Source organism: Mastomys coucha, unplaced genomic scaffold (genome assembly GCF_008632895.1).
Source record: "Mastomys coucha isolate ucsf_1 unplaced genomic scaffold, UCSF_Mcou_1 pScaffold16, whole genome shotgun sequence".
NCBI lineage: Eukaryota > Metazoa > Chordata > Mammalia > Rodentia > Muridae > Mastomys > Mastomys coucha.
In genome coordinates, this window is record NW_022196898.1 from 23,047,560 (window position 1) to 23,064,656 (window position 17,097).

The 17,097-nt window shown below is 34.3% G+C and overlaps 1 protein-coding gene across 1 annotated transcript in view; it reads right to left on the reverse strand.

Moving 5' to 3' along the window:
• Positions 1-7,235: 7,235 nt before the first annotated feature.
• Bche (butyrylcholinesterase) overlaps positions 7,236-17,097 on the reverse strand; it is a 72,657-nt gene continuing 62,795 nt past the window's right edge. The window contains exon 4 of the mRNA XM_031374098.1: positions 7,236-11,591. Within this exon, the coding sequence (XP_031229958.1) occupies positions 11,467-11,591 (125 nt within the window). The 3' untranslated portion in view covers positions 7,236-11,466. The remainder of the gene's footprint in view (positions 11,592-17,097) is intronic.

Genomic DNA, 17,097 nt, shown 5'->3' on the forward strand with positions numbered 1-17,097 from the left:
ATTGCTTCTCAGCTCTTTGGCTAAGATCAAGTGAAGAGTGTTTTGTCTCTCATTAAGCCTCATTAAGCCAAGATGTTATTATAATTTCTTTTGAAGCATAGGTATACAATGATTAGTAACTCAATAACAAAGATCATTTAGGGAGAACTGGCAATAACTACTAAAGTCTTAAAAGGGGCATAAGTAGCAAGTGGAGTGTCAGTGCTAAGTTGCCAACTTTGTATAGTCTAGATATATATTAAGTCCCTGCATAAATGCTAATTGTCTGTTGTGTATATTTCCAAACAGCAGGCCAACTGTTAAAATTAGTATCCCTGGTTAAATATCACTTCAAATGTTATAATCTCATAAATTCTGCCCTCACTTAACCAAGAGTATTTTTTGAATCTTTCTTGGGTGTTTCATTGGCAACTGATACTTATGTAGATCTGAATAATATTCTCATTTCTCTTAAGACTCCCTGAAGCAACAGATTTGACTTTCTCAGAAGCTTGTAACTCTATTCAGCCTTAGGTCAAGATTATTAATTAATTAATTAATTAATTAATTAATTTATCTATCTGTCTTTCTACCTCACTTCTTGACAAATCCTGTTATCATTTACTTAGAGATATACATAACATAACACCACCAGGTCCTCTAAGGGCCACTACTGGCTCCCTTGCTTTCTCTTACCTAGATGGGTCAAAAGTTTCCTCAGTACCCACATGTTGTGGATAGCCCTGGGGCTAACTGTATTTGATGTTAATCCTGTTCTCCTGTGAGGGGCTGTGAAGAAGGAGTGGGTCAGCACTCCCGTGATTTTCTGTAAACTTTCTTCCAATCTTTATTTATAAATAAAGGCTAGCACCAGTGACTGGGTGGAGAAAGAAGAGAAGGTGGAGCTGAAGGTTTTGGGAAAGAAAAAGAGAAAGAGAGGACAACTGTGGAGGAGGAAGAAGGAAAGTGGAGTAGAAGCACCTGGCCTGGAGAAAGCACAAGTTATAAGGGGTCTCTTATATGGGGAAGATGGTAGTGTAGTGCAAGTCTGCCCAGTCTAGGTGCACAGCATGTATTTATATTAAATGACTTGTGTTTTCATTGCCTGGGCTTATTTGGGTTGGAGATTTACTATAACACCCACAGTACTCATGTCCTCCAGGAGGCAAAGTAATCCTTCTACAATAAATGCTCTTACCTATGTGCTTAAAACTTGACAGTGGCTTCCAGTATACAGTTCTTAATTTCTTGCCTCATCTTTTGTCATCATTTTTTGTTTCTCCCAGGAGACTTCACTTGGTATGTCTCTAAGCTTGTATGATTTAGTAGCTTAATCTCCCACAGTGTGGCTGACATATCATTTGTTACTATAGCACAGAGAACTTGTCCACTACAAATCTCTATTTGCAGTTTGACAAAACTATATTTATTCATTGTATAATTACAAAGTTCTTTCTTTTATCTTTGTATATCTCCTGCCACTAAAATATGAACACCAAGAAATCAAAAGCCTTTTTGTTGTAAACACTGTTGTGGAGAAGTGCCTAAAATAAGAATGGACAATAATAGTAGCTAGAAGGAAATGTGTTCAGTATGCTATTTGGAAAGATATGTGCATGCCTTTTTCCAAAGCATGGAAAGTTAGTATATACATGTAAGGAAGTCAATAATAAAGTTATATATGATCAGTATGGTTAGATTTATGATGTGTTTGTTATTGTCAATGAATACATATTTGGAAATGGATGTCTATGTATTTAACATATTTATAGATGAGGAAATAAAAGAGATGACTTTAATATGGCTACAGGTGACTTACTTAGACACAGACTCCACTGCCATGGGAAATATCATGAGAAAAATTGTGGTGAAGAAGGGTCTATTTTGCTTATGTAACTGGGGTCACTGCCTTTGGGGAAAGCCGAGGTCATCCATGCATGGCTTCCTCAGCCTTCTTTCTTATATCATTTAGGACTCCTTGCCAAGGGGTCCCCATTGTTCAGAGTAAACTAAGCCCTTCTATATCAATCATCAGGACAATGCACTCAAGACTTGCCTACACACTAATCTTATAGAGGCTTTTTAAAATTAGACTTCTTTCTAACTAAATATGTCTAAGTTTGTATCAATTTAACCAAAAGAATAAGCACAATAACTTATTTGTTTTAAATATATATGGTCTTCTTTGATGAAACAAAATAGCTCTTTTCTAAAGTAGTTCTTAAAATCTGATTGATTTATTGATTGATATAAGTAACTTAAAGAGGAAATGTCCCAAAATGCTTCCTCGCTGAATTTATCTGGAAGAGAGCCACAGTGCACACATTTTTCTAGCTTCACCACACTGGTCATAGGCATGGTAACAGTGACTAGATGTATTAAATACTTATCATCAGGGCCTTCATTTGTGACAGATTAAGTTTGTGTTTTTGTCAGTGAATGTGACACTATAAGTCAGGCTTTAAAATAGTTAAAAGAATATACATTCAACCTCAGAATCTTTTATTACACTGAGGAATAAGCATGTGATTGTGAGTATATATAATATCATATGCTTATGTTAAACAAATATGAAAAATCTTATGTATTCTGAAAAATGAGGCTGCCCTCAGTAGAATTCCTTTGGGGAATTCCTCAGTAGAATTCTATCAGGGTAAGTAAGTGGTTCTTCTATAATTGGCAATTACAACCAATTAACAAAGGAAGATTTTTCTACCCAGTTCACGTCTTTGAAAATTCCTGTAACATGAAACATGAGAAGGAATAGTATAATACAAAATTCTCACTTAGTATTTTTCACAAGATTTCAAAGACACAACTCAAAGGGAGATTATTAAAATTTTATCTTTTATGATTATGTGGAAATGATAATTCACCTGCTGGATAGAACATTATGCAGGCATTTAGTTTAAAATTGAAATACCACTACAGATGTTAGCATTTGAGTTTTCATTCACTAGTTTCTTTACAAAAAGATAACAGTTTCCAAATTATTACATTACAATGTCATAAGACAGAATGAAAGAAAAGATCATTTTAAAAAAAAAGTTAATGTTGAAGAGCCAATGGAAAGAAAATATACTCAAAAACTAAAAAGGTCATAGAGGCAAAAGACTTATGGCAAAGGAGGAAACAGCTAAGTCTTATTATGGATACTGGGAGACATGTCTTTCTTGAAATCTAAGAAAAGCTAGTGATATTTCAAATACTTAATTCAATAGATTCAATAGGATTTTTGCCAGTGAAGATTCTTAAGTGTAACTAAGACAAACTGGCTTCATGATACATAAGTAAATATATGCCTGCAGCCTACCATTATTCCTAGGACACCACCCAGGATTTTAAGATATGTCTCCATTAGTGGGAAGGAAAAAAAATAATAACACAAATAATACCACCCCCACCAAATAAAAAGGAGAAGAAATGCCAATGAGCTGAGGAAAAAGAAAAGAAATCTAACTGAAGAGCACATTTGTTCAAATGCAACCAACCAGGAAAATCATATGCCCATGAAAACTAGAACTTGATTCAGAGAATAAAAGAAAAATTACTCTGAAAGTATTAAGAAGTACTTGAAGTGAAACTGATGTTGAAATTAACAGTTATTTAAGTTACTTTCCTATATTCTAAAAGACATTGGGAAAAGTTAACTCAAAAACTAGACTCAGAAGTGTAGTGGCAGCACATACTTTTAATCTGAGAACTTGGAAGGCAGAGGCAGACAGATCTCTGGTCTACAGAATGAGTTCCAGGAAAGTGAGAACACAAAGAAACTCTGTCTTGAAAAACATAAACAAAACCAAAAACAAAACACAATACAGTAGAAAAACACAATCAAAATAGACCCTATTGTTTTCTTCCTTACATTGTCATAGGACTCACAATTTATGAAGGATATCTGCTATAAATAATGGGAATTTTGATTTTCTGATACATAATGACAGGAAATTGGTAAAAACTGGGATGGACCTGAGATCCTTCTAGAGGTGTTAGATTTTGGATTTTGCTTATTTTTTATTTTGTTTATTATTAAATTCCGAGTCAAAGATAAAGAGCAATCAAGACTTTCTTCAAGACTCTTGATTAGAGAGATACATGGAGCAAAAGATAAGCAGTTTTTGTTTTTTTGTTTTTTTTTTTTTGTAAAGTAGTTATATTCCAAACACTGGCCCCAACTGACAGTCTCTCCCCATTTCCCATCCCCTTCTCCTCCAAAAGGGCGACTTTTGCCCCTGCCCCCTGCCTCCCAGGTATCCTCCCACCCTGGCACACAGAGTCTCTCTGCAGGATTAAGAACATCTTGCCCACTGAGGCCAGACAAGGCAGCCCTGTTGGGGAGCTTTAGGGAAAGCCTCTGCTTTGGCTGTTGAGGGACCCACATGGAGAAGGTGCTACATGTCTTCCACATATGTGCCACAGGCCTTGGACCAACCCATGTGTGCTGTGTGGTTGGTGCTCATTCTCTGAGAATCCCCAGGGTCCATGTTAGTTGACTCTGTTGGTCTTCTTGTGAACTTTCTTTTCCTATCAGGGCTTTCAATCCTTTCTCCAACTCTTCAATAAGAGTCTGCAACCTATGCCCAATATTTATCTATGGGAATGTATATCAGTTTCAGTCAGCTGTTGGGTATAGAACCATACAGAAGATGCTAGACAGAAGATGCTCGCCTCCTGCCTGTAAGCATAGCAGAATATGGTTAATAGTGTCATTGGTTGGTGCTTGCCATTTGGCATGGTTCTCAAGTTCAGCTGGTTGTTGGTTGCCCATTCCTTCAACCAATGAATGGATACAGTAAACGTAATTCATGTACACATTAGAATACTATTCGGCTATTATAAACAAAGACATCATGAATTTTGCAGCCAAATGGATGGAACTAGAAAATAGCATCCTGTATGAAGCAATATAGACTCCAAAGGACATGCATTTTATGTACTCACTGTAAGTGGATATTTGTCATAAAGTACAGGAAACCCATTATATACCCTGCAGACCTGAAGAAGTTAAACAAGAAGGAAGGCCTAAGTGAGGATGCTTGAATCTCACTTAGAAGGGGACTAGACATAGAAGGCATAAAGAGGTAGGGAACTTTGTGGTAGACAGGATGAAAAGTGGGGATCAGTATCAGGTATGGGAAGAAACAGGAGAGATGGCCAGCAACTGACAGGTTTTAGGGGTTGGAGGATATCTCTAGGACATGGCAGACATGGGATAAAGAAGGCGCCTAAGACTCAATGGGAGTGAGCTTAGCCAAAATGCCTAACAATGGTGACAAGGCACCAGAAGAGGCCACTTCCTATAATCAGGCTGAATCCAAATGGAGGGATAAAGACACCTAACTATCCACAAAACTTTTGATCTAAAAAACAGAAAATCTAAAAGTGCTGAGGTAGTCTTTTGTGATGGGATCAAAGACAGTTGAAGAAGGTTGACTAACAGGATGTGCAGGGTTCAGAGAGGTTTCCCCTGGTTTGCTATGTGATTATGTAATCTACTAAGGTAATCTGGGTTCATTAAAATCCAATTTTGTTTGTCTCATTCATGAATGCAGAAATTGGAATACGCTTCTAACATTACATTTCAGAGCGATGCTTCCTGTGTTCTTAAGAGAGCATTTCCTGGGTGGTAACATTGAGGAAAAACTCGGAGAAAATTTGTATGCTTCTATATGAGGCCAGGGGAATTTTGAACAAACTCAATTCAATTAGTTTATATACAAAATATTCAATAGCACTTGAAGTGGAAATTTCTGGTTTCTTTTTAAAGTCAGTTATGTCAAATGATGTTTTACTGGGACACATAGGTGAAAAGATGTTTTGCTAAAGCAGACATGTGAAAGAATGCTTTGCTGAAGCAGACAAAGGATGTTTTACTATAACAGACAAGTGAAAAAATGCATGATGTTTAGAAGGAATATTGAAACTGTCCTGCAGTTTCATGAACTTTGGGTTCTCTCAGTCGAAGGAAGAAAGGACCTGAAACAGAGTTTGAGAACAAAAGGACGTGAAGTCAAGTTGAGCCCCAGTCAAGACTTCGTACTTTACTTTTGGGGTTCAGCATTTATATGTACACGAGAAACACAATTTGGATCTCTAGGTTACAATGATATTTGCATAACATAAACATTGCGGGAGGAGTCAGGAAGGAGTTGGGCAATGGTCACCAGGGGCTCGGATGTCTGCGGATGTCCTCAGGCAGTAGGAGTTGTTGCTGGCATAGTTGTGTCTCAGCTTGAACTTCCCTGAGCAGCTTCTTTCAGAGATAAACTGATAGTCTGCAGAAGGTCTTTTGTCTTAATTCCCCACGTGACCGCCTTGGGGGCAGAAACCACCAAAGTCCAGAGGCTGAACTGGGTGGGGAGGCAACAGAATATAAATATGATCCCACAAACAGTGGGAGTTGGAGCATTGGTTTGCCTTGCTCTGCATTGTTATTCTTCGCTGAGGATATGTGTTTGTGTGTATTGGTTCACCTTGCATTGCTTTGATAAGCTTTACTTGTCATGAGTTCATAGAGAGAAACTCACCAAAGAACTTCTTATGAGGTTTCTGTGGACTCTAGCTGATTGGTGAGCCTCATGGTTTCTTCTGGATTGATCTGCAGTTGGTGATTCATGTATGGTGCCTTTTGAATAGATTCAAATTCCTTTGCTGGTCCATGTGTGATACGTGCTGAGTAGACTGGTCTGCAGCTGCTGATTCATGTTTCATGTTTGCTAGTGGACTGGACTGATAAGAGTGATGATGGTAATTGCCCGAAAGAATTATTCTAAACAGGTTTACTTCCCTTGTGTCCTAATCTCCTTTCTTTTCTTCTACACTGGTGGATAGTGGGCTAGAGAGGTAGAACCCTTATTAGAGTAGCTTAAGAAAACTTTATGCCTACACGCATTAGTAGGTGTTGAGTACATATGAATATGCTTGCTACAGTTGCTACAATTGGTTCTAATGTAACATAGATGAGAAAGTTAAGTTTATTTATATCTTGTAACTATATGAATGCATTTAATGAATGTATATTTCATTAACTGGATTGTATAATTTTATATTAATTAAAAGGTCTAATTAGGTGAATATTGTGTGATCAACATACTGCTTTTCTCATTGTTTATCTTCCATCAGATGGAGCCACTTACTAAATTTCTTTATACTACTTCATTGAAGGTAGCTAAGAGATTTTTTGTATAAATGAATATGTATACATGCATGCTATATTGTTTTCTATAACTGTAATAAAATACCAAGACAAAAGGAACTTGAAGAAGGAAGTTTTTATTTTGTGCATATGATTCCAAAGAAATAACAGTTCACAATGGAAAGTGTGGTAGCAAGCATCAGTCATGGTGGTTTGAACAGAAAACTGAGAATTTACATCTTCAAACACAAGTAGAAAGTGGGAAGGGTGAAAAAGATATATGGTGGTACTATGTAATCTTGAAGCCTTTTCACAGTGATTCACTCCTTCCAGGAAAGCTGTACCTCTTAAACCCTACAAACAACACTAACTGGTGATCAAGTATTCAAATATCTCAGCCCATGGGTGACTACTGTATTTTCTCACCTGAGAAATTAGTCTCCCCACTCTTATCAGAAGATGGATCCAAGCATATACCTAACAGTATTGTTCACTCCATCCTTTACTAAGAGAATTAATTCTGTATTATATGCAGAATTTATAATTACCTTCCCTGAAGGAGGTGCCAAGGAGGATAAGACAGATGTCCCCCACTGCCTACAAATTGTTGTCTATATATCTTTAAGGAGTCTTAAGGCTAGGAGGCTCCTAGAAGTGAGGTACACTATACCTTTTAAAGAATTTAATGAACTTTATACTTCATTCAAGTAGAAGTCTGGGGAATGTTTGGTAATAGATCCTAAGGGTATAGGATAGTGGTGAAAGGAACATAAAACTGGATCAGGCTGAGATTATTGATATGGACCCATTTAGTGGCTATTCTATACTTAATATGGAGGCTCACAGTTCACAGTTAATTCACAGTTAAAGGGGGGTTTATTTGATTGGTAGGCTGTGTCTTTCTCACATGATATTCTATTTAAAGAAACTGGAAATGGCCGATAACACTTGGCTTATTGTTAATGCAGGGAATTTTAAGACTCAGGGAATTTGGAATGCTGGAGTAGATAAACTGTATAAAACCTAATACTTCACAGTGGGACAGCCTACAATACATGTCACTCACTGCAGAAAATGGTGAGTGGGTAACATGAAAAATGTTAACACTTCAAATGCTGGGAGAGACATGAGTACATTTGAAGACCACTGTTGTCCTTCTGTCTGATCTTAGTGATGAAGATACTGATGCTCAGTGGATAAATTAACTGTGATGAGTTCAATTGGTCCCCAAAGTAGCAGAGTTTAAGCAGCATCATTGAATTTCCAGACACAGCAAGTATGGTATTGTAATGGGAAGTATAGGCAAAGCAATATGTGTAATAATTTGACCCATATGGACCTTTGGTACTAGATAATTAAGCATAGTGTATCTAGGAATGAAAGAGAAAACTACTAAAAGTTGTCTCATCTATGTATACAGAACTGCTCTAGAATAAAAGCAAGAAAGGATAAAATTCCTTCTAGCAGTCAAGAGTCTTTGCCTGTCAGTTTCCAGACTTGCATCAACCAGAAGACCTAGAATTCCATGGTTGAGGACAAGGCCAGTGCCCCCTCAGTTAGGATCATGTTAACATGCTGAAGAGTTTTATTTTTAGCCTTTCTCCTATCCTTTCCTGGAAGGACTCATGGGTTTTAATTAGAATAAATAGACAGTGAAGAATATAAACAATCAGGTTTTCCTGGCCAGTTGTGTACTAGTGTTTAACTGACATTGATTCCAAGAAATCTGTAAAGGTAAGCTTCTTGCTATGGGTAGAAGAAATACATAATGAATAGTAAGTAAATACAGCCTGATTCTGTTGAAGACATGATTATCATTGATATTAATGATTCTGTCTTATATGTTAAAACAGGTTTACATGTATACACATATAGTAATCATATATGTGTGTTTTCTTCCCTCTATATATTTATCATGCAATGATAAATCAACTGAGATAATATTATTTAAAGTGTAAATCTATATTATCATATTTAGGTTGTAAGGCACTACAAGAGTAAGCATTCTTCAAAAACCTTTGCTAACTATTCTAAAATACATAATACATATGCAGTTGTGCTTGGGATAGTTATAGTATGTTAGGCAAAATTATGACCTGATCATTGTTTTCATTTAGAAATTAAAAGCATAATTTAAGAGAATGTAGCTCTGTTTCGTGATGACAAGGGATGGATCTGTAATGACCAATTACGACGCCATCTTGACAGCATCTGGATCAAGTTAATCCAAGCAAATTTCAGGGCATTCCTGAGTGATTTTCCTGATTCAGATATTTGAAATAGGAAGACCAGTCCTAAACATGAGATGAGCCTTATGGTAACTGCATAGATCAAAGGACATGAAAGAAGGTAAATTTGCTTTTTACCTGCTTGCTTTAATTCTTGCTGTCAAGTTCATCGATTCTCTTGCACTAACTTACCTTGGCTGATATTATAATATACTTCTTTGAGATGCCAAACTTGAGTCAAGGACAGATACTTTCCAGGAATTCTCTGAGCCTACAGCATTTTACTGTGACTGCTGACACATTCAAACATGTGTATTAAGCAACTTCTATAATCTAAGGCCTCTCCAGGGTGAGGCAGATGTTGTTATAATTCTAGGCTATATTTCACAAGGCACTCAAAAAAAAAAAAAAAAAACCAACCAGACAAAAAAATACCCTCCTTTTTAATATGTGTATTCATTTTGTGTGTTCCATTCCTTGATAGAACCCTAATACAAATTTGTATTCACCTTAGATCTGGTGGTGACCTGCTCATTTTTCCCCTTTGTGTAAGAAAGTTGGATTTAAGTTACTTGTAGATTAAGGAAATTATTCATGGATTATCCTTTCAGTGTAAAGGGATGGCAAATGATGCTTTACATTCAGTAGATTTAAGCAAAGCCCTTTTCACCCTACACACTGGCTTTTCAAACATATTTGTAATCAGAACAGGTGCTGTTGAGTGCAGTACATACAAGCATGATATAGAATTTCACTAACTCTTGATTTTCTTGTCTTTCTTCATTAATGTGAAGATTGTCCTATTTATTAGTCATTGAACTAAGCGTGTCACAGCTAAAATTATATTGATAAACATCTAAGAAATTATGATTGACATGAATTTAATAACATTACTTTTTAATTTATCCTAACCATTATGAACTTCAGCATACTATTTTTGAAAATGAAAATTCAATATAAGAGGGTTCCTTTTTTAGAAGAATGAGATGTGTTGCTTTGGTTCTTATAAACCAAAATTTGAACATTAAACCACTAACATAAACATTTTTCAGCATATAAATAGATTATCAAAATAATGTTTTAATCTGCCTTAACTAGCAACACTTAATCATATGCAATGTAAAGCATACTTGCTTGTCGTGTTTTGAGAATGAACCACAAGCTCACCTAAATTAAGTGACAGTTCAATGGTTTTGTTTGATGCTACAGCACCTGTTCCCCAAGCACTCACCCTGAGGAAGACTGATATGTGGAGCTTGGATTCGCAGACACTTAATCCATGAATAACTTAAGCCAAACTTTAGTTTCAGCTGTGAATATGTTAAAGGTGGGATTTCCAAGAGTTCCCAGACACAGATTTGTCCTGCCCATCCTATAGCACCGTGCGAGGCAGCGGATTCTACTCTAGAACTCCTGTGCATATTAGAACTACATATTTTCTTTGGCTGTTGAATTCTGTATGGTACATGATTCTTGTGACAAAGCATGCTCATGAAATGATGCATGAAGCATGATTTCTCTCTCAGGACAGCCAGTTGGCATGATTTTCAACAGCACTTGAAATTCCTTGCTTTTGTTGTTAGCCATATTTTATTTCACTAGTACTGATTCCAGATTCAGTGGCTCTTAATTTCATATTCTCTCTTGCCTCTACATATATGAATAGCCAACTTTTTGATTGTTCTACGATTTGATATTGACAGTGGACTTATGAATAAATTATAGTCAACAGTAATATAAACTATAACATCAATTGCTTCAAAATCTAATTCAGATTTTAGCAATAGTTTTATATAGGTAGTTCTGAAAATACAGGATTAAATAAAAGCAGATGATGTCACTTTTAAGTAAAAGCTGTGATGTTATTCAGAAAAGTAATATCAAAGCAGCATTTAATTAATTCTGAAAGTTTAAATTGTGAAAATTAATAAAAAACAACTTCTAATGACTCAGTTCTGAGACATTAGGTAAAATACTAAGTGAAATGTGTAAGAAATCAATATTCTCATTTGGCATTTCTTCTCTGCTGTGTAATAGCATTCTTGGTATATATGAAGAGTGCTACTGGTATTTTTGCCTTCATCTACAGGAAAATGAACATTCTATAAAGGGTAAATCTATTAATTAGAGAGTCGTACAACTATCTTTCTTGCTAGTATAATCGTTAAATTGATTTTGCCAGTCCATCATGTAATTGCTCCAGCGATGGAATCCTGCCTTCCACTCTTGTTCCGTTTCATCAATATTGCCTGTAAAACATGGAATACATTGCATTAATCTAAAGTTTAATCTCTGTTTACATTACCTGAAAATAATTCCAATTATAGATGCCATTTTCTGCAAGTATACCTCACAGTAAGATTTTACTTTTTATTATGTATTATCAGCTTCTCTTACTACTGGCAATGCTCTAAATATATTTTTATGTAATATATTAAACAATGCAACAAAAATGTACATAAATGAAAATAAAGTGAAAGTACAAATTGGATCACATCAATTTATGTTACATGTCCTTTTATTATTTTCCCAGATGTATAGATATTACTTCTATTGTTTAACTCTTTAGAGCATTACAAAAACTTCATGCTTCATGATACAAAATACACAGCAGGATATTAACTTCTATCAACACACTTACATGTGTGAACATTTACTAATATATAAAGAGTTTTGTAATTATCATACTATACAGATTTTACACTCATTAAAATATTTTTCATTCCATATGATGCTCAGTTGCTTATGTTGTTGATTATGTGATGGCAGCTTAATAATTCCTTTATAAAACAGAAAAATAAATAAGGAAATATTAGCCTTCAAGTAAATTGTGAATCAAAGGATTTTCATGTGGTGATTACATCCTTAATCATTATTCTTCAAGTATAAGTGCATTTGTTTGAAAAGAAAAAGAAATTTTAAAAACTGGAACGTCTAAGAGAATAAAGTGCAAGCACTTGGAAAATGAAAAAGGGAAAGTAAAGTTCTGTATTCAATTCATAGTAAAATCATGATAATATCCTGAAAAATTAAAGCAGTATTTTCTTCATCAAAAGAAGATATCTATGGGTATCTTTTAGTTGCTTTTAGAGAAAATTCTAATTTATAGAAGAAATTATGAATTGGAACATAATTTCTTGTTTTTCTTATTCACCGTGAGGAACTTTATGGCTTGGACATTAGGATGTGAAAAAGCAGCATGGTACGTCATGCCATGATTACTTTTTCAAAGAGGTTAAATCTTTTGAGGAACCTTCCTCAGAATTTTTAGAAAGTATTTGTAAGGCTCCCTCTACTGATGTGCTATAATGGTCACTAAATGGGAGTATATGCATGAAAATTGATTTATTCATTTGAGATATGAAGAACACTGAAAGGAATATGCATCCATCCATTTAATTATGCATCATATCATTAGGAAAATTCTACTACACACTGTACACAGTTATCATATAAATTGATGAAAATGAGACAAAGGAAAATTATATTTTTATACAATATTTAGTTATTCTACACAAAATTGTACAATAATTTCCTAGATGCAATCTATTATTAAATACAATCAACATGGACCCACTACAAACATTTAGTTCTTTAGAAATTATTTTTATTTTTCCAACTTTTAGTATTTTATATATAATTTATGACATGGTTTATTATTTTTTTGTGTGATTTGTCTTAGCTAATGCTTTAAAATTCAATTTTTTTTGAAAAGAATTTCTATTAGATTTTTAAATTATAATATAATCACATCATTTCCCCATCCATTTCATCCCTCCAAAACCCCCAAATGCCCTTCCTTTCCTGTTTTCATACTCATAGCCTCTTTCTTCTTTAATTGTTATATATGTATATTTATATACTTCTAGCTGCCACCTAGCTACCCAACTAAGAAAACATCCTATGTCAAGTGTTATTCTGAAAAGAATGTTACACTGGTCTTAGTCATTCCAATGTATAATTTAACAACATATTAATATCTTCAACAGATATAAATGAATTGTATACTAAACATGAAATAAAGCTTTTTAAACTTTTGAAAATAGTCAATGACAACAAATGTATGAATAAAATTAATTAAATTCAGTAAAGTTAACATTGTTCTTTACAATAAGATAAATAACAATAATTAAGTTTTATTTTCTAGACAATAATTGTCTAATTGCAAAGTGCTAAATTCACAGGAAACATGCATATTTATTTATATAAAGATTTATATAAATCAATTCAACTTAAGTAATATTTTGACCTAAGTATTTCCTGAAAATAGAAAAATTCTCTATAAATAAGCTAGTAATCCCCATATGAATTTCTATGACATATAAAATTGGACAGAAATATAATGTGATTTTGCACATATACATATGAACAAACTTAATTGTTTTATGTATTGAATCATGACCATTAATTTTCTATCTAGCACAAAAACAAAAGAAAATTAATTTTTAAGAATTATATTTATTGTGTGTAGGTTTTTATGGGGGGGGGGAAGGGGTTATGCAGGTAAGTGGAATGCATGGAGAGGACAGAAGAAGGCATCCAATTTCCTGAAATTAGAGTTGTGGGAAACTATGAGTTGCCCAACATGGGTGCTGGAAACTGCATAGGGTCCTCTGCAAAAGCAGCATACCCTCTAAGCTGCTGGGCCTTCTCACCAGGTGGTAAATTTAATTTTTATCTAATTTGTTTCTATGAGTGATTTAGACACTTTAAAATTGCTTCAAACTGCACAAAGTATGTTGCTAGATATAAAACTGTAACAGTTCGTTTTATTTCATGTGTTTGGTGCGTTGTGGATTATAAATAAATAATTTTGTTTATTTAATGATTTACTGGGATAAAAATGGAAAAGAGACCTGGATAGGCATGGGAGGCTGTATTTAAATTCATTTTTTATTATCACTGTTTCTTCTCACATTTGTGTCTCATCTATGAAAGGGATTACTCTTTTTTGTCTTAAAGACAAAAAGAGTGAGCAAACTTCAAGCAAAACTGAAATTCGTTTGGTAAGACTGAGGATAGGAAGCTAGTTTTGGTTCTTGGGCCAATGGTACACTGAATACAACTGAAACTTACATCTCATATTTCTAAGGATAAAATTTAAGGCTCAGGACACCAGAATTTTTGTGAGGGTTTTGTTAAGGAATGATACCTCATTATTCTCTCTTTACTCATTCAGGAATTGAGAAGTTATCTCAGGTTTTCTCTTAAAAATTATTATTTTATTTCATTTGTAATAATAACTCTCTCTGATCTTACAGAGGAAGGCCTTACTCCCCCAATGTTTTCATTTCTAAAGGACACATCTTTTTTAATCCTTGGACCTCAGAGTTTGGATTTCAATATATGAGTTCAGTATATAAATATTCAGTCCACGGTAAGTAATGAAAAATGTCCCAAATTTCTCATGAAAATAGTTAGAGGAAGAATTCAGGTTGACAGATATTGACTTTTGATCTTCTTGATTTAAAAATCACCAAATTCATGAACTGAACAGGGCTCATGGACAGCCCTAACTCCCACCACTGCCTTACTTTCCTAAGTTCAACCTATGTTAATGACAGCATCAAAAATTGATAACCCTTTAGGTAATAGGTCAAAGACATATTAATTTTTCTGTCATAATTTTGGTGTTGAATGAGATGCCAGAGAGAGTCACATTGTAATAGGGTTGAGTATTGTAAAGGCCTCATGTACTATGACAGAAAGATAATTTGATTTAATCATAAAGTTAACTTTTGTCTACTTATTTTTATCATGATGAAAAAATATCATGATGAGAGTCTACTGAAACATTTTTCTCCACACCGCTTTTCCATGGTCTCATCTTTAGTTGTTATTCTTGATAACTAATTGGAACTATTGGTAAATGATTCTGGAAGTGACTAAGTTAAAGGATGTGTGAGTTGTCCAGTATTTTTTTTTCATTTTCATACTTGTGTATATGATGTTTTCCAGGCAACCTGTTTCTCCTGCTCACTCTACGAGTCCCCTAGCCTTCCAAGACTGATACTGTGCTTGCTTACATAATTTTGGGGAATCAAAATTCTAGTCCTCATCTTTGCTAGGCAACACTTTAAAAACTGAATCTTCTCCCTAAACCCTAAGAGCACTTTAATTTAGATGTGGTCTTCCTTAGATTCAGCAAGAGACACTGAGCGCCAGTTATTACAGCAGTTGAAAAGTCATTGTGTCTAATGCATTTCCTTATTAGATAACTTAAAGCTAATTTATTTTCCTTGAAGTCCATCATTTGTTCTTAATGAGAGATTATCGTTTCCACTGTAAAAATGATTAACTTCTGTCTCTTTGTAAAAATAAATATGAAGTACTCTACTATAATATTCTAACTGCAAATATGAACCTGAACACATGACACAAACACTGAACATTTTGTTTTTTTGAGGTACATGTAAAAATGGCCAGACATGGACTGAAGTACAGATTAGAAGTGAAGTGCTGGAATCCATGTGTTTAAATAAGTCTTAACTTCGTTATAACTTTAAGTCATAATTTGAGAACGTTTATTGCTTAAATGTAAACTATGGCTGAAGTGGTGTTTAGAAAGCTTATTACTTTTCTGTGAGACGTGAAGTAAGCATTTCTTGTTTCAATAAAAGCACTCTGTAGTAATTCCTTGAAAATTTCTTCTGTTTCCCTTGGAAAAAAATCAAACTTCAACCATAGCCTTATAATATGTGAAACATTAATGCTAAGAACTGTTAAAGTTTTAAATCTTGAAAAATATAGGTTATGGCTTGTGGCTTGACAATATATTTTTATAGATATAATCTCTCTAAAATTATTTGCTTTAAAATTCAAAGACTATAACCTCAAACTTGGTTAAATGTAAGAATTTTAAATGAATACATTGTTCCAAAACCTGTATCATTTATTTGCCTTAAACTTTAATACACATGTATGTACATGTACGTACATATTATTCATTATTGTCTCTCTTTATCTCCTGTGTGTTTGTGTGTGTACATGTGTGTGTGTCCATGGATAAGTGAATAGTTATTGTTGACAGTTTGGGTGTGAGTAGAGGCTTGTCATAGTTTGATGCTGGGATATTTTCCATAACTTCCCATCATATGTATATCTATACATATATACATATATGATGTAAAGTCTCTCATTGATATTGGAACATGTCATTTCAAATAGGCTGGCCGACCAGAGAAACCCCCATTGCCTAGGATTGGGTTGGGTGCTTTTACATTCAGAACTTTATAAATATTCATGTGTAGAATCTAAACCCAGGTCTCCATGCTTATGGAACACATAATTTGTCCACTGAGTCATCTCCCCATGGTCATTAAAATATACTTAATTTGAAAACATTCCACTAGATTTTTTTTTTAAACTCAGATGTACTAGATATTTAAATACAAAATAATATTCAAGATGCACTAAATTTAACCCAAAGCAAATTAGGACATTTTTCAGATTTTGCTTAAATTATAAAGTTGTTCATTGCTTTCACAAGCAGCTGCAGTTGACCAAAATGGACATTTTGGTGACAGAAAAAATTTTTCCACATGGAGATTTTGCTTCCAACTTTTAAAACTGCTGGTATATCAATCATTGAACATCAAAAAGTAAATTATTGCAGATTCCATGTGTTTGAACAATAACTCTGTTGCCTTGTCATAAGCACAACATTTATATTCATCTCCTCAGAAATTCATTAATTTTTCTTCAAAGTAGAACCCAACACTATCATTTAAACAGATTTCACATAGAGATTAGAAT